The sequence below is a fragment of the Entelurus aequoreus genome, linkage group LG28 (genome assembly GCF_033978785.1).
Source record: "Entelurus aequoreus isolate RoL-2023_Sb linkage group LG28, RoL_Eaeq_v1.1, whole genome shotgun sequence".
Classification (NCBI taxonomy): Eukaryota; Metazoa; Chordata; class Actinopteri; order Syngnathiformes; family Syngnathidae; genus Entelurus; species Entelurus aequoreus.
The window spans coordinates 18444635-18465942 of record NC_084758.1 but is presented as its reverse complement, the minus strand read 5'-3'; the positions used below and the strand labels follow the sequence as shown (position 1 = coordinate 18465942).

The following is a 21308-nucleotide window of genomic DNA, read 5'->3' as shown; positions in this document are numbered from 1 at the left end:
GTGTAAAGGATGAGCGAGAGCAAGACAAGGGAAAGGGGTGGGGTGTACACTTGTGCGCAGTGAGACACAAGAGAGATGTTGGCTTTGTAAGTGTGCGACGCCATGCAGTTAACTACCATCGGTTCATCCCAAAAAAATAATATTCTGTATGAACAAAATCGTTTGCCCTCACTGATATTGATGCCGTCTTATCTGTGTGCTTGATAGGCGGCGAGAAATGAGCAAAAAGCAAAACATTTTAAATTCAAAGCATTTTTTAAAACAAGGACTTATTTTCATCCCGCACAGTCCAGCGTGTGCAACCCTGCGACCACATAGCCCTATTGATTAAAAGTTGAGGTAAGCAGCGCAAGCCAGCGAGCTAAAATAAACTACGTCCACAGTTTCAAAAACAATTTGAAATGTGGACTCGTCAGACCACAGAACACTTTTCCACTTTGCATCAGTCCATCTTAGATGAGCTTGGGCCCAGAGAAGCCGGCGGCGTTTCTGGGTGTTGTTGATAAACGGCTTTGGCTTTGCATAGTAGAGTTTTAACTTGCACTTAAAGATGTAGCGACCAACTGTAGTTACTGACAGTGGTTTTCTGAAGTGTTCCTGAGCCCATGTGGGGATATCTTTTGCACGCTGATGTCGGTTTTTGATGCACTACCGCCTGAGAGATCGAAGGTCACGGCATTCAATGTTACGTGCAGTGTTTTTTCCAGATTCTCTGAACCTTTTGATGATATTACGGACCGTAGATGGTAAAATCCCTAAATTTCTTGCAAGAGCTCGTTGAGAAATGTTGTTATTATCACGTATTTGTTCACAAAGTGGTGACCCTCGCCCCATCCTTGTTTGTGAATGACTGAGCATTTCATGGAAGCTGCTTTTATACCCAATCATGGCACCCACCTGTTCCCAATGAGCCTGTTCACCTGTGGGATGTTCCAAATAATTGTTTGATAAGCATTCCTCAACTTTCTCAGTCTTTTTTGCCACTCGTGCCAGCTTTTTTGAAACATGTTGCAGGCATCAAATTCCAAATGAGCTAATATTTGCAAAAAATAAAGTTATCCAGTTTGAACGTTAAATATCTTGTCTTTACAGTCTATTCAATTGAATATAGAATGAAAAGGATTTGAAAATCATTGCCAACTTCACTAGTTTTGGGTTTTGTATTTTGCATACAGTATTAAAGAAGACAGAGACGCTAAATAGATTATCCAGCTCAGTCAACAGACGCAATCCACTTTGCACACGACAGCTACAGTGACCCTGAGCTATGGTAGGTCTTAAGTCATTATAAATGTCAAATTGAATGTAAAAAAAATGATATTATATTTTGACTCTGCACACAACACGGTAAAGTGTCATTCGTGTAAAACCTGCGGGCCGCACTGACATCAAACTTTCATATCAAATTGTGGGCCGCAAAATATCGTCTCGGGGACCAGAATTGGCCCGCTGGCCGCAGGCTTTAGACTCCTGCATTAAAGTCGTAAGTTAAATAGACAGCCACAATATATTGTTCATCGTAAATGTGTAAAGTATGGTATCGTTTGCAGGTCTAGTGGAAAAATGGCTCTTTTGAGAGTAAAGACTGCCGACCCCTGGTCTAGTCTGTCACACATGAAGAAGTGCAGTATCCAAAAACCAGCTCATTCCTCCAACTACTGAAACGATCCTAATGGCTTCCGCACCTTCTTTGCCGAGACTCTCCCAACCGGCGGCTTCGCCTCCGCTGCCTGTTGGATCACACACATCATCAACTCGATGAGCGCGCCCTCTTCCTCGTCCATCAAACCTACAGGCGTCAAAACAGGACACACCATTTTCTTCTTTGTCCTTTATATCCATGGAGTCACAGCACACTCACCAGCTTCCTGTTGCAAAAGTGTGGTCATGGTCTCCCAGTCTTTTAGCTCGGAACCCGCCACATCCCACAGGCTGTCCACTAGGTAAGTTCCATGATTGTGGAACTTGTAAAAAAAAATAGGAATTTGTTTGCATGCATTACACTAATCATAAGGAGGCGGAAAGAGACCGAAAGAAAGAACTAGATCTACCTCACTCTGGATGTGAAAGGAGATGAGGATTTGGAAAAAGTCCATAATATTGCCACTCTGTTTCTCGCTGTCAATGAGGCTTTTTAGCCTGTAATACGCACACACAGTCAAAGCTCCTTTAGTGCCTTAAGAAAAGACCAACAGAACTAAAGAGATGGATTACAAGCAGCAGGTTATCAAGTCCAAAGCTTCTCTAAAAATGAAGATTGTCATCCATGCTGACCAATGTTCCCTCTAAGGTACGCGCCTGTGCAATTGTGCACTGCTCAAGCGTCCTCTGCACACGGCAAATCTATGCCACGCACAAAATCAAATAAAAAAATAAGCGCATAACAATTTTCGACACGACACGAACACGACAGAGAAAACAGTTTTCGTCATTATTGTTCAAATATTGTAACGTCTGTCGAGACGCTTTGATGACATGAATTCCATCTATCACTTTACTGAGCAAAACTCTTTATTGTCGGCCATAAACACATCACCAAAACATTAGTAAAAAAAATTATATCTAGCAAAACTGGTCATTTTTTGCAGTACAAACCAGACCAAAACCAACTTTGTTATATCAACCGCCGTCGCTCGCTCTTTCTCACTTGTGCTAACACATGCACATAAGGCACTTAGCCAGTGATGCGTTTACAGCCACACGAAAAGTCGGACAACTCCAACACCACACATAAAGTGTAATTCCAGGTCGTTACACTATGATTTACCAATCAAATGTGTGCTTATTCTAGTGTCATTTATTAGGAATCTTAATATATAAATATTAATCATGAAATGCTGTTAGTATATTAAATAAATACTAATAAAAATATATTTTTTACAAACAGGAAGTTGCAGGAATGTACACATGATCCCCTGCTTACATCTCATTGTGCAACGTGTGAATGTTTTAATGGGAACTAAATACAATGTCTGAAAGGGGTACAAATTATTTCCAAAGCAGGACCTCCACCCAGACAAACAATACAAGTACACAGTTCATGAAAAACAATATTTTTTGTTATTGTCATTGTAAGTGGGCCTAAACACTTATATTAGAAATGGAAATGACTTCTGTCATTTGATTATAATAATAAGAGAATGTTGTCTGTCTATCTGTGTTGGCCCTGCGATGAGGAGGGGACTTGTCCAAGGTGTACCCCGCCTTCCGCCCGAATACAGCTGAGATAGGCTCCAGCACCCCCCCGCGACCCCGAAAGGGACAAGCGGTAGAAAATGGATGGATGGATGGAGATTGAACTTGTTATTTAGTCAGGTTTGGGACAGTGTGCTGCTGGTGTAGCCACAGTGTGCACGTCTGATGTTGCTCACATGGGCTCCACTGAATGCTCAGGGAGTTTTTGCGTTTGCTCACACACATGAAAAATTAGAGGGAACATTGATGCTGACATACATTCGAGTTCAATTTGGTCGTTATAGCATTGCTAAAACAACCTAAGTAGTGGTGACTTTTTGCACAACACCACACAAACAAATACAAGAAAAGTTCCCACTTCTTATAGAGGAAGAGGCCGCCTGCAGACGCCAGGGTGCGGCTTGAGGTGTAAACCAGTGGATAGATATGAGCGCACTCCTTCTCACTCAGGCCTTCCTCCATACCTCTGCGTAAAACATCACAAGTTCATATGAAGCTGCAGCTGAATACTTGTGTCATTTGATTGTCTTTTATGATAACAAGCTCACATTTTTTCACATAAACCAGACAGAAACAATATTTAGCGCTGGACTGGAATACATCTGTGGCGCTAAGTTGCAAGAGGCGGCACTAAATGACATCATCCGAACATTTGTGGCTTTGTGGTTAGAGTGTCCGCCCTGAGATCGGTAGGTCGTGAGTTCAAACCCCGGCCGAGTCATACCAAAGACTATAAAAATGGGACCCATTATCTCCCTGCTTGGCACTCAGCATCAAGGGTTGGAATTGGGGGTTAAATCACCAAAATGATTCCCGAGCACGGCCACTGCTGTTGCTCACTGCTCCCCTCACCTCCCAGGGGGTGGAACAAGTTGATAGGTCAAATGCAGAGGGTAATTTCGCCACACCTAGTGTGTGTGACTATCAGTGGTACTTTAACTTTAATTTGCTGACCTGCCCATGACACCGAAGCTAGTGTTTGTGTGTGAACGGGAAAAACAGAGCTTTTTGGTTTGCGTCATAACAAAATGTGCGACATTATCTTAGTGTTTTAAACTGAATTTAACAACAGAACAGGAAGTTATTGACTTATGAATACTATGGTGTGTGTTATGAAGCCGTTACGATGCCATCTACTGCGGTGTTTTTCAACCACTGTGCCCAGTGTGCCGCAGGATATTGTCTGGTGTGCCGTGGGAAAATATGCAATTTCACCTAATTGGCCTAAAAAATATTTTTTGCAATCCAATAATTATAATTCGCTAGAAATGTGCAGTTGTTGAAAGTCTGTTCTGTCTCGCGATCAGCCAAGTGATCATGTAATACACCTCCATATCAGTAGGTGGCAGCAAGTAGCTAATTACTGTGTAGGCCTACTTTGAGAATTAGTGGTACATTAGTGGTGCAATTGCCTCAGATTTTGTCATATTTGGTCAATATACGCTACTGAATGTCATTTGTTAACATTTTCTGTAGCGGGTTTAATTAAAAAAAAATGGCTCAAATAAAGTTGAAAAACATTGATCTACTATACTGTGTGTGAGTTGGAGGCAAGCCACACGGACAGTACCATTAAAATGTGTTTATGAGCGAGGGCGAAAATGGTGAATCTAAAAACAGAGACACCAAATCTTTCTGTGGTAGGCTGTCACACATAAAAGAATGAATGGGGAACACTGAGGAAAAAGTCCCTCACCGGTGAATTAGCAGCAAAAGCTTGACCGTTTCCACGGCCACCTCTGGGTCCACGTCCATCACCATGTTGACCAGCCTCTCCTAAAGATGCACATAGGAGTGGCATACCGTCAAACACACATTTATCTTCCAGAACACATTGACAGAGGACAATACTGTGAAGCGGAACAATAGATAGGATAGGGCTGGGCGATATGGATGAAAAAGTATATCTCAATATATTTTTACTTAAACTCTACATTCGATACATATATCGATATATTTTCCGAGGAAAGTATACATATATAAATTCACTGAAATTGAAGTGAATGACAACTGTACTGAAAACAGTCAATGGTACTTATATTAACCCAGTTAGTCAAGATGGGTATTAACAGCACAGAAAATAAACTGTTTAAGTAGCACAGAATTACATAACATACATAAAATAGAAAAATATTATTTCTCTTTAGAATAAATAACATAGCTGTGCAAATAATACAAAATGTATCAAACTCAGATAAAAAATACTTTTTAATTCCCAGTCGACTATGTAATGGACTGTCACACACGTACAGTTCTGGTCAGCGCCAAGTAAATGACTTGACATAATTATGCGGCTATGATCTTCCTCACTTTGCCATCAAATGAATGTTTTATCCAGATGCATACGTTTGTCCAAATGTGGCCAAGTAGACGCATTGTGGGTTTCCTGGACGTCGACTACATCACTAAAAGAAAAATCTAAGGAAGAGAAGCCCTCTGCCATCTTCCACTAGTTTTTTAAATATATAAATCGCCCGCTTGAATATTCCCTTTTCTCTTCTCTGACTCTCTTGTCGTCATTTGGGATGTCTGTTGTGATTTCCCTTCCTGGTTCCATGACCCGCCCTATCTTGCCCCTGACTGGCCTGTCTGCAATGTTTTGCTCTAATTTTAACCAATCGTGACTCATCATAGTAAACAACCAACCAATCATGGATGTTCTTATACGTGCAAGCACGTCTTGAAAGGAGGAAGGGGAGGGGTTTAGTAGCCCATGGAGTTTTGAGAGGGAGTGGGAAGCGGGGGAGAACAAGGAACACAACAAATAAGCAGTGTTTGGTCATTTTAACGTGAAATAAATTATATTGATATTACGATATTTTCTTAATTCACATCTTGTTTAAAAAGATATTGATATATCTTACAAACTCAATAAATCGCCCAGCCCTAAGATAGGATATTGTGGCAGGAGGATGGGGTGAGAGAAGGGAGAAACCAAGCGCTCGACTCCAGAGGGACGCCTCACTTTAAATCTGCTGGTGAAAAGCTCCAGGCGGCCAATGAACTCCTCCTCCTGATACAGAGCCTGGAGGCTTCGCACACACTTCAGACGTACCAGACTTTGCTGAGGGAGAGCAGACAGAAGAGTAACACAAAACGCACACTTGACATACGGATGCACACACGGTGCATTGAACAATATCACAGTGAGATCATACAATTGACTAGATCTGACCAATCCAAGTCGGCGACTAGATCTGACCAATCCAAGTCTGCGACTAGAGCTGACCAATTCAAGTCTGCGACCAGTTCTGACCAATTCAAGTCTGCGACCAGATTTGACCAATCCAAGTCTGCGACCAGATTTGACCAATCCAAGTCTGCGACCAGATTTGACCAATCCAAGTCTGCGACCAGATTTGACCAATCCAAGTCTGCGACCAGATTTGACCAATCCAAGTCTGCGACCAGATTTGACCAATCCAAGTCTGCGACCAGATTTGACCAATTCAAGTCTGCGACCAGATTTGACCAATTCAAGTCTGCGACCAGATTTGACCAATTCAAGTCTGCGACCAGATTTGACCAATCCAAGTCTGCGACCAGATTTGACCAATCCAAGTCTGCGACCAGATTTGACCAATTCAAGTCTGCGACCAGATTTGACCAATTCAAGTCTGCGACCAGATTTGACCAATTCAAGTCTGCGACCAGATTTGACCAATCCAAGTCTGCGACCAGATTTGACCAATTCAAGTCTGCGACTAGATTTGACCAATTCAAGTCTGCGACTAGATTTGACCAATTCAAGTCTGCGACTAGATTTGACCAATTCAAGTCTGCGACCAGATTTGACCAATTCAAGTCTGCGACCAGATTTGACCAATTCAAGTCTGCGACCAGATTTGACCAATCCAAGTCTGCGACTAGATTTGACCAATTCAAGTCTGCGACTAGATTTGACCAATTCAAGTCTGCGACTAGATTTGACCAATTCAAGTCTGCGACTAGATTTGACCAATTCAAGTCTGCGACCAGATTTGACCAATCCAAGTCTGCGACCAGATTTGACCAATTCAGGTCTGCGACCAGATTTGACCAATTCAAGTCTGCGACCAGATTTGACCAATCCAAGTCTGCGACCAGATTTGACCAATCCAAGTCTGCGACCAGATTTGACCAATCCAAGTCTGCGACCAGATTTGACCAATTCAAGTCTGCGACCAGATTTGACCAATTCAAGTCTGCGACCAGATTTGACCAATTCAAGTCTGCGACCAGATTTGACCAATTCAAGTCTGCGACCAGATTTGACCAATTCAAGTCTGCGACCAGATTTGACCAATTCAAGTCTGCGACCAGATTTGACCAATTCAAGTCTGCGACTAGATTTGACCAATTCAAGTCAGCGACTAGATTTGACCAATTCAAGTCTGCGATTAGATTTGACCAATCCAAGTCTGCGACTAGATTTGACCAATCCAAGTCTGCGACTAGATTTGACCAATCCAAGTCTGCGACTAGATTTGACCAATTCAAGTCTGCGACTAGATTTGACCAATTCAAGTCTGCGACCAGATTTGACCAATTCAAGTCTGCGACCAGATTTGACCAATTCAAGTCTGCGACCAGATTTGACCAATCCAAGTCTGCGACTAGATTTGACCAATCCAAGTCTGCGACTAGATTTGACCAATTCAAGTCTGCGACCAGATTTGACCAATTCAAGTCTGCGACCAGATTTGACCAATTCAAGTCTGCGACCAGATTTGACCAATTCAAGTCTGCGACTAGATTTGACCAATTCAAGTCAGCGACTAGATTTGACCAATTCAAGTCTGCGATTAGATTTGACCAATCCAAGTCTGCGACAAGATTTGACCAATCCAAGTCTGTGACTAGATTTGACCAATCCAAGTCTGTGACTAGATTTGACCAATCCAAGTCTGCGACTAGATTTGACCAATCCAAGTCTGCGACTAGATCTGACCAATCCAAGTCTGCGACTAGATTTGACCAATCCAGGTCTGCGACTAGAGCTGACCAATCCAAGTCTGCGACTAGAGCTGACCAATCCAAGTCTGCGACTAGAGCTGACCAATCCAAGTCTGCGACTAGAGCTGACCAATTCAAGTCTACGACTAGATTTGACTAATCCAAATCTATGACTAGATTTGACCAATCCAAGTCTGCGACTAGATCTGACCAATCCAAGTCTGCGACTAGATTTGACCAATCCAAGTCTGCGACTAGATTTGACCAATCCAAGTCTGCGACTAGATTTGACCAATCCAAGTCTGCGACTAGATTTGACCAATCCAAGTCTGCGACTAGATTTGACCAATCCAAGTCTGCGACCAGATTTGACCAATCCAAGTCTGCGACTAGATTTGACCAATCAAAGTCTGCGACCAGATTTGACCAATCCAAGTCTGCGACCAGATTTGACCAATCCAAGTCTGCGACTAGAGCTGACCAATCCAAGTCTGCGACTAGAGCTGACCAATCCAAGTCTGCGACTAGAGCTGACCAATCCAAGTCTGCGACTAGAGCTGACCAATCCAAGTCTGCGACTAGATTCGACCAATTCAAGTCTGCGACTAGATCTGACCAATTCAAGTCTGCGACTAGATTCGACCAATTCAAGTCTGCGACTAGATTTGACTAATCCAAATCTACGACTAGATTTGACCAATCCAAGTCTGCGACTCGAGCTGACCAATCCAAGTCTGCGACTAGAGCTGACCAATTCAAGTCTACGACTAGATTTGACCAATCCAAGTCTGCGACCAGATTTGACCAATTCAAGTCTGCGACCAGATTTGACCAATTCAAGTCTGCGACCAGATTTGACCAATCCAAGTCTGCGACCAGATTTGACCAATCCAAGTCTGCGACCAGATTTGACCAATCCAAGTCTGCGACCAGATTTGACCAATCCAAGTCTGCGACCAGATTTGACCAATTCAAGTCTGCGACCAGATTTGACCAATCCAAGTCTGCGACCAGATTTGACCAATCCAAGTCTGCGACCAGATTTGACCAATTCAAGTCTGCGACCAGATTTGACCAATTCAAGTCTGCGACAAGATTTGACCAATTCAAATCTGCGACTGGATTTGACCAATTCAAGTCTGCGACTGGATTTGACCAATTCAAGTCTGCGACTAGATTTGACCAATCCAAGTCTGCGACTAGATTTGACCAATCCAAGTCTGCGACTAGATTTGACCAATCCAAGTCTGCGACTAGAGCTGACCAATCCAAGTCTGCGACTAGAGCTGACCAATCCAAGTCTGCGACTAGAGCTGACCAATCCAAGTCTGCGACTAGAGCTGACCAATCCAGGTCTGCGACTAGAGCTGACCAATCCAAGTCTGCGACTAGAGCTGACCAATCCAAGTCTGCGACTAGAGCTGACCAATTCAAGTCTACGACGAGATTTGACTAATCCAAATCTACGACTAGATCTGACCAATCCAAGTCTGCGACTAGATCTGACCAATCCAAGTCTGCGACTAGATTTGACCAATCCAAGTCTGCGACTAGATTTGACCAATCCAAGTCTGCGACTAGATTTGACCAATCCAAGTCTGCGACTCGAGCTGACCAATCCAAGTCTGCGACTCGAGCTGACCAATCCAAGTCTGCGACTAGAGCTGACCAATTCAAGTCTACGACTAGATTTGACCAATCCAAGTCTGCGACCAGATTTGACCAATCCAAGTCTGCGACCAGATTTGACCAATCCAAGTCTGCGACCAGATTTGACCAATTCAAGTCTGCGACCAGATTTGACCAATCCAAGTCTGCGACCAGATTTGACCAATCCAAGTCTGCGACCAGATTTGACCAATCCAAGTCTGCGACCAGATTTGACCAATCCAAGTCTGCGACCAGATTTGACCAATCCAAGTCTGCGACCAGATTTGACCAATCCAAGTCTGCGACCAGATTTGACCAATCCAAGTCTGCGACCAGATTTGACCAATCCAAGTCTGCGACCAGATTTGACCAATTCAAGTCTGCGACCAGATTTGACCAATTCAAGTCTGCGACAAGATTTGACCAATTCAAGTCTGCGACCGGATTTGACCAATTCAAGTCTGCGACTAGATTTGACCAATCCAAGTCTGCGACTAGATTTGACCAATCCAAGTCTGCGACTAGATTTGACCAATCTAAGTCTGCGACTAGATTTGACCAATCCAAGTCTGCGACTAGAGCTGACCAATCCAAGTCTGCGACTAGATTTGACCAATCCAAGTCTGCGACTAGAGCTGACCAATCCAAGTCTGCGACTAGAGCTGACCAATTCAAGTCTACGACTAGATTTGACCAATCCAAGTCTACGACTAGATTTGACCAATCCAAGTCTGCGACTAGATTTGACCAATCCAAGTCTGCGACTAGATTTGACCAATCCAAGTCTGCGACTAGATTTGACCAATCCAAGTCTGCGACTAGATTTGACCAATCCAAGTCTGCGACTAGAGCTGACCAATCCAAGTCTGCGACTAGAGCTGACCAATTCAAGTCTGCGACTAGAGCTGACCAATTCAAGTCTGCGACTAGATCTGACCAATCCAAGTCTGCGACTAGATCTGACCAATCCAAGTCTGCGACTAGATTTGACCAATTCAAGTCTGCGACCAGATTTGACCAATTCAAGTCTGCGACTAGATTTGACCAATCCAAGTCTGCGACTAGATTTGACCAATCCAAGTCTGCGACTAGATTTGACCAATCCAAGTCTGCGACTAGATTTGACCAATTCAAGTCTGCAACCAGATTTGACCAATTCAAGTCTGCGACCAGATTTGACCAATTCAAGTCTGCGACCAGATTTGACCAATTCAAGTCTGCGACTAGATTTGACCAATCCATGTCTGCGACCAGATTTGACCAATCCAAGTCTGCGACCAGATTTGACCAATCCAAGTCTGCGACCAGATTTGACCAATCCAAGTCTGCGACCAGATTTGACCAATTAAAGTCTGCGACTAGATTTGACCAATCCAAGTCTGCGACTAGATTTGACCAATCAAAGTCTGCGACTAGATTTGACCAATCCAAGTCTGCGACCAGATTTGACCAATTAAAGTCTGCGACTAGATTTGACCAATCCAAGTCTGCGACTAGATTTGACCAATCAAAGTCTGCGACTAGATTTGACCAATCCAAGTCTGCGACTGGAGCTGACCAATCCAAGTCTGCAACTAGAGCTGACCAATCCAAGTCTGCGACTAGAGCTGACCAATCCAAGTCTGCGACTAGAGCTGACCAATCCAAGTCTGCGACTAGAGCTGACCAATTCAAGTCTGCGACTAGATCTGACCAATTCAAGTCTGCGACTAGATTCGACCAATTCAAGTCTGCGACCAGATTTGACCAATTCAAGTCTGCGACCAGATTTGACCAATTCAAGTCTGCGACCAGATTTGACCAATTCAAGTCTGCGACCAGATTTGACCAATTCAAGTCTGCGACTAGATTTGACCAATCCAAGTCTACGACTAGATTTGACCAATCCAAGTCTACGAGCATGAACTGATGAAGCCTACTCAGATGAGAGGCAAAATGTCTTCTAAGAAAAACCAAACAGTCCAGTTGCGATCAATTGAACGCCCTGAGAACACAATGACCTGGATCAGGGTTTCCCAAACTACGGCCTGCGGGAAGTTCCAAGTTTAACATTTGTATTTATTTATTTATTTTTTTAAATCTGTCCTTTCTAATCCACTTTCTACTGCTTGTTACTCTTGGTGTCTCCTAGTCGCTCAGGCAAATCAGATTGTCTAAAAATGCATTTTCCCATCGATAACGTGACATCATCGGCAAAGTGCGCACTCTTTTAGTCAATTAGTGCAAATTGTTTTAACCCTATGCGGCCCCCGAGTCAAACAGTTTGGGGACCCCTGACCTGAATGAATGAGAACATCCAGAGACACATGCAACATAATGAATCCATTTCCTAAATATCCTACACAACAGAAAACTTTGGAGGTTGCAGACAAACAAATCCATACACTCCTCGGGGGAATGCAAAAGTCTTAGTGCTGCACCTTGTCATGTATCATCCAGCCCAGGTATTTAATATAGCCGTCATTGAGGAAGTTTTCGGGGTCCGTCTTAATCCACACTCCAAGCTCCTCCATGCACGCTGCCCGGATCTCCATCAGCTTGTCGCGGTAGCGGTGCACAAAAATGCCACGGAAGGCAGTGTTTATCATGGACAACAATTCCTCTTTCTTCTCCTGCAGCTGTGGAGAAATGCAAAATGTGAGGGCGGGTTCAATCTGAGAGTAGGTCAAACTGTTAAGTCTTGAGAGGTCACCGTGTTATAGTTTGTGTGCATCACTCTCACATTTTACAAAACCCAAAACCAGTGAAGTTGGCATGTTGTGTAATTCGTAAATAAAAACAGAATACAATGATTTGCAAATCCTTTTCAACTTATATTCAATTGAATAGACTGCAAAGACAAGATATTTAATGTTCGAACTGAGAAACTTAATTTTTTTTGCAAATAACTAGAATTAACTTAATTTAGAATTTAATGGCAGCAACACATTGCAAAAAAGTTGGCACAGGGGCATTTTTACCACTGTGTTACATGGCCTTTCCTTTTAACAACACTTAGTGAACGTTTGGGAACTGAGGAGATACATTTTTGAAGCTTTTCAAGTGGAATTCTTTCCCATTCTTGCTTGATGTACAGCTTAAGTTGTTCAATAGTCCGGGGGTCTCCGTTGTGGTATTTTAGGCTTCATATTGCGCCACACATTTTCAATGGGAGACAGGTCTGGACTACAGGCAGGCCAGTCTAGTACCCGAACTCTTTTACAATGAAGCCACGCTGTTGTAACACGTGACTTGGCATTTTCTTGCTGAAATAAGCAGGGGCGTCCATGATAACGTTGCTTGGATGGCAACATATGTTGCTCCAAAATCTGTATGTAACTTTCAGCATTAATGGTGTCTTCACAGATGTGCAAGTTACCCATGCTTGGGCACTAATACACCCCCATACCATACCATACTGGCTTTTGAACTATGCGCCTATAACAATCCAGATGGTTCTTTTCCTCTTTGGTCCGGAGGACACGATGTCCACAGTTTCCAAAAACAATTTGAAATGTGGACTCGTCAGACCACAAAACACTTTGCATCAGTCCATCTTAAATGAGCTCGGGCCCAGCAAAGCCGGCGGCATTTCTGGGTGTTGTTGATAAATGGCTTTCGCTTTGCATAGTAGAGTTTTACCTTGCATTTACAAATGTAGTGACCAACTGTAGTTACTGACAGTGGTTTTCTGAAGTGTTCCTGAGCCCATCTGGCGATATCCTTTACACACTGAAGTCGGTTTTTGATGCAGTACCGCCTGAGGGATCGAAGGTCCGTAATATCATCGCTTACATGCAGTGATTTCTCCAGATTCTCTGAACCTTTTGATGATATTACGGACCGTAAATAGTGAAATCCCTAAATTCCTTGCAATGACTGGTTGAGAAATGACTGAATGACTGAGCATTTCATAATATTTTCATAATATTGCTAATGTTTGCAAAAAATAAGAAAGTGTTCCAGTTTGAACGTTAAGTATCTCGTCTTTGCAGTCTATTCAATTGAATATAGGTTGAAAAGGATTTGCAAATCATTGTTTTCTGTTTTTACTTACGATTTACACAACGTGCCAACTTCACTGGTTTTGGGTTTTGAATTTGACCCCTTTTGCGTGGCGGCGTCTTACGTAAATCCTTTGTGTCCCTCACTTTTTAAAATGCAAATGTTGAAACGTATGGTCACCTCCCTGATGCCGGCCCGGAGATCTTCCAGTCGCTCAGAGTCTCGCTCGTCCGTCTGCTTGCTGTTCTCTTTGTCGTAGTGCCGCTGGATGGGGTGCAGCTGGAAGGACACCGTCACGGCTATTTCCAACATCCCAGACATGATCTTGATGGCTAACCGGGAAAGACGCACATTTACTTAAAAGCTTATTGTTACAATTAGTCATCTATCCTAATCTAACTTTTGTTGTAGCTACTTTTATTCGCGATAAATGACTTGGTGTTACTGCACAATAGTAAGGTGTGAGGCGTACATTCCGATTGAAGTTTAAAATAGCAGAACTTTATGTTTGTGTATTAGGTATACATATATACAAAGTTTCATCCATATGAACAAAGCCCCTCTGGATCCAAAATGCAATAAACTGAGATAGCAATATGCAGTCTGTGTGTGCTAACAATACTTTCTCATAATATACAGTCGTTATTGTTTGCAGGATCCACTGAGAGGAGTTTGAATATCATGCGTTTTATACCAGCCTCAAGGCTTGATGGGCTGTCTCTGTGGTTTTTGACTCGAGTAAAAGAAACACTTGCAAGGAAGGGTAGCAGATGTTACAAAAAAAGAGATGCCACACCGCGAGAAGTGCATTGTGAATAACAAAAGGAGTTCTTTGAGCAGCAAAAACAGATGTGGGCTGAATAGAGCAGGTCGTTCTGCCTCACGGAGACGCACGAGTGAAACCAGTTGTTTTCTTTTCATACCAGGTTTTGCTCTCAAGTCAGTCATTAGCATAGCGGAGAGCTACTCAAAAAGCATTTGACCATATAGACCCGGGGCGTCAAACTCATTTTAGCTCAGGGGCTACATGGAGGAAAATCTATACTCAAGTGGGCCGGACTGGTAAAATCATGGCATGATAACTTAAAAATAAAGACAACTTCAGATTATTTTCCTCGTTTAAAAATAGACCAAGCACACTACATGTTGCGGTTAATAGCGTTTTATCGTCCTTTGTCCTTGTTTAGAACATTTTGAGTGAAAAGCACATTTTATTTTCACTCGCATACAAAACATTCTAACTTGGATTGTCTCCCTGGCTTCGAGACTCTCCCGAAGGACAGTGCGGCGAAGACACAACAAACTCCCTTCTTGTCTCTCATGGACACACACCTGTTGTTGTTGACTTTGGACTGACTAGAGGCTGCACAACACCAAGACCACGGAAAAGAGACACGCGGCAGGTTTACACACGCATGCATCCACAAAAGATATACGCCATGCACACATAGCCCACCCCCCATCCAACGCCCTTGACGCGAATCCCTTAGGGGTGATGGACGGATGGGCAGCGCTTCAAGAGCTGCAGCCAGCCACCGTAGCCCCTACTCCCTCCCCTCTGTTGCAAGTCTCGAGATGTGTGTTGTATGTATATGTGCTTTGCTATGGAGGTTTTTTCCCCACTCCAGACTGGGCCCCCTTAGGAGCCCAGTCTAGATTGTATTTTTTTACTCATCCTCCCCCAGCGTTGAGTTTTTTCCCATCTTTTACGGGGCGCCTTGTGGCGACCCATCAGCATTCCTGTTCTGTAACCCTGTACAACGTTCCCTCTAAGGTGCGCGCCTGCGCAATTGCGCACTGCTCAAGCGTCCTCTGCGCACAGCAAATATATGCCGCGCACCAAATCAAACCCACCTGAATTCTAAACAAAATAAACATTTATTCTGTGTAATTTTGGAATGCAACTCTGAGTGACAGTGACAACAAGCGGCCCTAACGGTGTTCGTCAACACCGTTCAATTGAACACCGTTCAATTATTGTATAATCTATCGAGATGCTTCAAGGCCAGGAATTATATCAATCACTTTATTGAGCAAAACTGTTTATATTCGGCCATAACCACACTAAAAACATGAGTAAAAAACTTCTATCTCGAAAAACTAGTCATTTTCTGCCATACAAACCAGGCCAAAACCAACTTGTCATCTGTCACCAACACGCATACCACTAAGCCACTGGTGCGTTTATGGCCACACAAAAAGTCGGACAACTCAAACACCACACAAAGTTACACTATGACTCCTCAGTCATACGTGTGCTTATTCTACTGTCATTTATTATTAATGTTAATTTATTGATATTAATCATGGCATGCTGTTACTAGAGAAAGTTACAGGAATGCACACTTCATCATATGCTTACATTTCATTGTGCAACATGAGGATGTTTAAGGGCAACTAAATGTGATCTCTGAAAGGGGTACAAATGATTTCCAAAGCAGGACCCCCACCCAGACATATTGTACAATACTAATCCATAGCTTATGAAAAACAAGATTTCTTTTATTTTCATTACAAGTGGGCCAAATCACTAATATTACAAAATAATCTCATGAAAATGACTTCTCTCATTTGAGTGTTATTATAAAAGATTGGTTTGAGACAGGTGTGCTGCTGGTATTGCCACGTGTGATGTTGCTCACATGTGCCCCACTGAATGCTCAGGGAGTTTTTGTGTTTGCTCACACACATGAACAATTAGAGGGAACAATGACCCTGTACACTGTTTGTTTGTCTAATCTTGAACGGGTTTGTGCTGAAAACAACATTTTGTTGTACTTGTACATTGACAATAAAGACCTACCTACCTACATCAATGATGTGATCTTGTTCACAGTCAAATAGGTGAAATTGAGTTTTGGTGTTATTTTTTAATCCGTCAAAAATGAATAATAATATCAAAATCAAATTACAGGATGTTATTATTTAATTTATCCATTTTCCTCAACTGATGTACTAACATCATGTGGTTTATTCTGTACATGTGAAGCATCGTCTACAACACAACTTGTGAATTTTGGAGTTATTTCATGCATCACACATGAAGTTAGAAGGGGACGCATATTATTTCAGCATCAATCAATCAATCAATGTTTATTTATATAGCCCTAAATCACAAGTGTCTCAAAGGGCTGTACAAGCCACAACGACATCCTCGGTACAGAGCCCACATATCTATGTGCGCCCAGAATATGAAAACAACAGGTAATATACAGATGATTAAAATAATTGATTTGGGTAGAAATGTCAGAGGTTACATTACCAACAACATCTCTGACAATCAAGACAAACAAGGAAACTTACTGTACATATACACTCACTGTACAAACACATATACACATACTGTACATATACATTCACTGTACAAACACACGCATACTGTACATATAAATTCCCTGTACAGACACACATATACACTTACTGTACATATACATTCACTGTACAAACACACACATACTGTACATATACACTCACTGTACAAACACATATACACATACTGTACATATACATTCACTGTACAAACACACATACTGTATACACATACTGTACATATACATTCACTGTACAAACACACACATACACATACTGTACATATACATTCACTGTACAAACACACACATACTGTACATATACATTCACTGTACAAACACACATATACACATACTGTACATATACATTCACTGTACAAACACACATACTGTATACACATACTGTACATATACATTCACTGTACAAACACACACATACACATTCTGTACATATACATTCACTGTACAAACATACACATACTGTACATATACATTCACTGTACAAACACACCCATACACATACTGTACATATACATTCACTGTACAAACACACACATACTGTACATATACATTCACTGTACAAACACACCCATACACATACTGTACATATACATTCACTGTACAAACACACACATACTGTACATATACATTCACTGTACAAACACACATATACACATACTGTACACATACAAGTACATTTGCACACATACACTCATGCACATAATCACGTTTCATCAAACATATATTAATGTTGTTGTCCTAGGGTAAACTGGGTATAATACATGGCACACTGACAAAGCTTAACCTATTGTTACTATAACAATCTACAAGGTTAATGTAGGTTGCTTCTCTTTCTTCCCCTCCATTTTTCTGCATTCTTTCTTATCTCAAGTTATCATTACATATATGTATTGTTGCATTTGAACAACTGTATTGTTGATAATAAAGGTAAAGTATTGGTATTGTTCATTATCAATAGCACTATTTCTATTGGTATTCGTATTGCTCCATTTTTAGTGTAATAATGCTCATTGTCATTTCTGTATTATTTTTTCGCTAACTGCTTATTTGCTATTACTTTTATCATCATATTTGTACATGTCGTATTTGCTGATGTTGCTCTATTGTTGTTGTTGTTGTGTTTGCTGTTGTTGTTTTTGTCTCTCTGTCTAATCCCCCTCTTGTCCGCACAATTCCCCCCTCTGTCTTCCTTTTTTTCTCTTTCTATCCCCTCCTGCTCCGGCCTGGCTGCACCAAATGATAACATAAATACATTTAATAAAGTCAAATACAAATAAGGCAACAAGAGAAGTATCCTACACTTCTCTTTTGTAAAGTAAATCTGAACAGCCGATATGGGCATCTACATCTACTATATGATTTGCCTGAGAAGCTGGACAGGACAAAAAAAAAAAAAAAAGACAAACAAGGAAGTGTTGCCTCTATTTTCACAAGGCACATAGCCCCGCCTCCTCGGAAGTCATGCGTGCTCTCAGGGCATGGATCCAAAGAAACGTTATTGCGACATTTAGAACAGCAGTTTCTTTAATTAAAAATTTCAGCTCATTTTTATTCTCCGCAAACTCATCTCACGGGCCGGATAAAACCTGTACGTTTGACACCACCTTATATAGACACTTGTACGATCAAATGTAAAAGTTGCAAAAATAGACTACTATGTTAGTTATATTTGGAGAGGTCTAATTAAATTGTGCAAGAGTACCCGAGGGTGTGACCAGGGTAGGAATTTCACAGTGGCCACGATGGCAATGGCTATCGTTGCCCCTCTGTTTGGCCGTGTGCCCCTGGAAAAATGATATGCACCATGGCCATATTGGCCGTGATGCCCCGACGGAGGCATTTCTTTTCCTCTGCACGATTTTCATGTCATTACAGCTTCTTTGACCGGTGGTTGGTTTAACTGTGCCTCGTATGAAGTTCCACACGCAGCATCACAAAGCGCAAACAGGAGTTAGATAAAAACGCCTGTAATCCAGATGTGCGAACGTCTTCGTCTCCTCAAAGCCCAGTGCACGAAAGGAAAAAGCCGGATGAGCTAAGCTGAGGTAAGAAAGTTTGGTTAAATGCTGTTGGCGTAAGAAAGCATAGAAGAAAGCCCCGAAGGAAGCTGTTGTGTTACTTGGGCTGGTGTGTTCATTCACTGTTTTTCATCCAGCAGGAAAAATCAGATGTTATTTATTAAGATAACTTATTATATTGAGGTTGTTTACTAAGGAATAAATAACTGCATAAAACAGCTTCATTTATTCAGTTGAAAGTAGGGCTGCAACTAACAACTAATTTGTTAATCGATTAATCTGTTGATTATTACTTCGATTAATCAATTAATAATCGGATAAAAGAGACAAACTACATTTCTATCATTTCCAGTATTTTATTGAAAAAAACAGCATACTGGCACCATACTTATTTTGATTATTGTTTCTCAGCAAATGTTGCCTCTGCGCATGCGCATAGCATAGATCCAACGAATCGATGACTAAATTAATCGCCAACTATTTTTATAATCGATTTTAATCGATTAGTTGTTGCAGCCCTAGTTGAAAGCAGTGTTGTCCCAATACCAATATTTTGGTACCGGTACCAAAATTATTTCAGTATTTTTCGGTACTTTTCGATACTTTTCTAAATAAAGGGCACCACAAAAAATTGCATTATTGGCTTTATTTGAACAAAAAATCTTACGGTACATTAAACATGTTTCTTATTGCAAGTTTGTCCTTAAATAAAATAGTGAACATACAAGACAATTTGTCTTTTATTAGTAAGTAAACAAACAAAGGCTACTTATGTAGTCTGTTGACATTTGCAGTAACATATTGTGTCATTTATCATTCTATTATTTTGTCAACATTATTAAGGACAAGTGGTAGAAAATTAATTATTAATCTACTTGTTAATTTACTGTTAATATCTGCTTACTTTCTCTTTTAACATGTTCTATCTACACTTCTGTTAAAATGTAATAATCACTTATTCTTCTGTTGTCTGGATACTTTACATTAGTTTTGGATGATACCACAAATTTGGGTATCAATCCGATACCAAGTCGTGACATTGTTCATATTCAAAGTCCTCATGTGTCCAGGGACATATTTCCTGAGTTTATAAACATAATGTACATTTTTTTAAAACGGAACAAGATGTTGTGATGCCCAAATATATCTACGTACTCATAGTAGTATCGACTAGATACGAACCTTACTTGGTATCATTACAGTGGCTGTTAGGTATAGATCCACCAATGGCGTTTGTTTACATTTTGGCGCCGGTGAGCTACGGTGTGTAGTGAAGCATGTTTAGCTATTCCTCGTCCTGCAGCGATGATACTTGTAAGAAACTTACTTTATTTGTCGCCATGGAGACAAGGATTAGTGATTTAGAAGTAGCTAAAACACTGCCGACTGGGGATGGACTTTAGCCGCTAGTTAGCTAGCCATGTCTTAAAGCACCTCTTCCTGAGGGTGTTTCAGTGTTATAACTTCACCTTTATTGTTAGTTTTTAAGCCAAAATGTGTCCGTTCTCCCTTTTCTGTCTACACATTGTGTCTGCTTGTAAGTACTCTGTGATTGTGCGCTGCCGAACATGCTCCTCTGCTCGTAAAACAAGCAATGACACGACGTGACGACGACGGGGGTACGGGGGGCTGGTGGACCGGTACTTTTCAGAGGCGGTATAGTACCGAATGATTAATTAGTATCGCTGTACTATACTAATACCAGTATACCGTACAACCCTAGATGAAAGTAATGCATATTTAAAAAAGTAATCATCCTTAACCTTTAAGCTACATCAATTATAACCATGGACTTAAAATCATTGCTTTCCTGCCCTGACATTTGGCCTTTGTGCCCTCAAAAGGTTGACGACACCAAAGGTCAAGTGGCCTTGCCCCTAAAATGAGGAAGTTCCAGACCTGGTTGTGGCCAGTGAGTGAATATGTAGTGCTTACCCAGCAGGGTGCTGGTGTGTCTGAAGGCTCTGACTTGGGAGTCGGTCAACCCAGTGAGTAGAGATAGCACAGAGGGGAAGAGGTACTCGTCGTAAATGACTCGACTCCCACAGGAGCGTACCAAGATCCGGGTAAACTCGAACAGGCCTGCTTTAATTTTTTTCAGCAAGAGGCCCGTAGTGGACAGAGGGTAGGTTGCTGAATCCTGGAAGAAGAGCCGTATGTATTTCATGCCATTTTTTGTAAAAGCTTTGTGAAATAT

The 21308-nt window shown here is 41.7% G+C and overlaps 1 protein-coding gene across 4 annotated transcripts in view; it reads right to left on the bottom strand.

Annotated features, from left to right (window-relative positions):
- Nucleotides 1-21308, bottom strand: part of LOC133644843 (cohesin subunit SA-1) — a 54768-nt gene that overhangs the window by 24339 nt on the left and 9121 nt on the right. For all 4 annotated transcript variants that reach the window (XM_062039585.1, XM_062039587.1, XM_062039584.1 and 1 more), the window contains exons 7-15: nucleotides 21047-21251; nucleotides 13945-14096; nucleotides 12201-12398; nucleotides 6161-6259; nucleotides 4892-4971; nucleotides 3554-3661; nucleotides 2052-2139; nucleotides 1862-1964; nucleotides 1686-1789 (exon numbers count right to left, since the gene is read on the bottom strand). In XM_062039585.1, coding sequence (XP_061895569.1) covers nucleotides 1686-1789; nucleotides 1862-1964; nucleotides 2052-2139; nucleotides 3554-3661; nucleotides 4892-4971; nucleotides 6161-6259; nucleotides 12201-12398; nucleotides 13945-14096; nucleotides 21047-21251 — 1137 coding nt within the window. The remainder of the gene's footprint in view (nucleotides 1-1685; nucleotides 1790-1861; nucleotides 1965-2051; nucleotides 2140-3553; nucleotides 3662-4891; nucleotides 4972-6160; nucleotides 6260-12200; nucleotides 12399-13944; nucleotides 14097-21046; nucleotides 21252-21308) is intronic.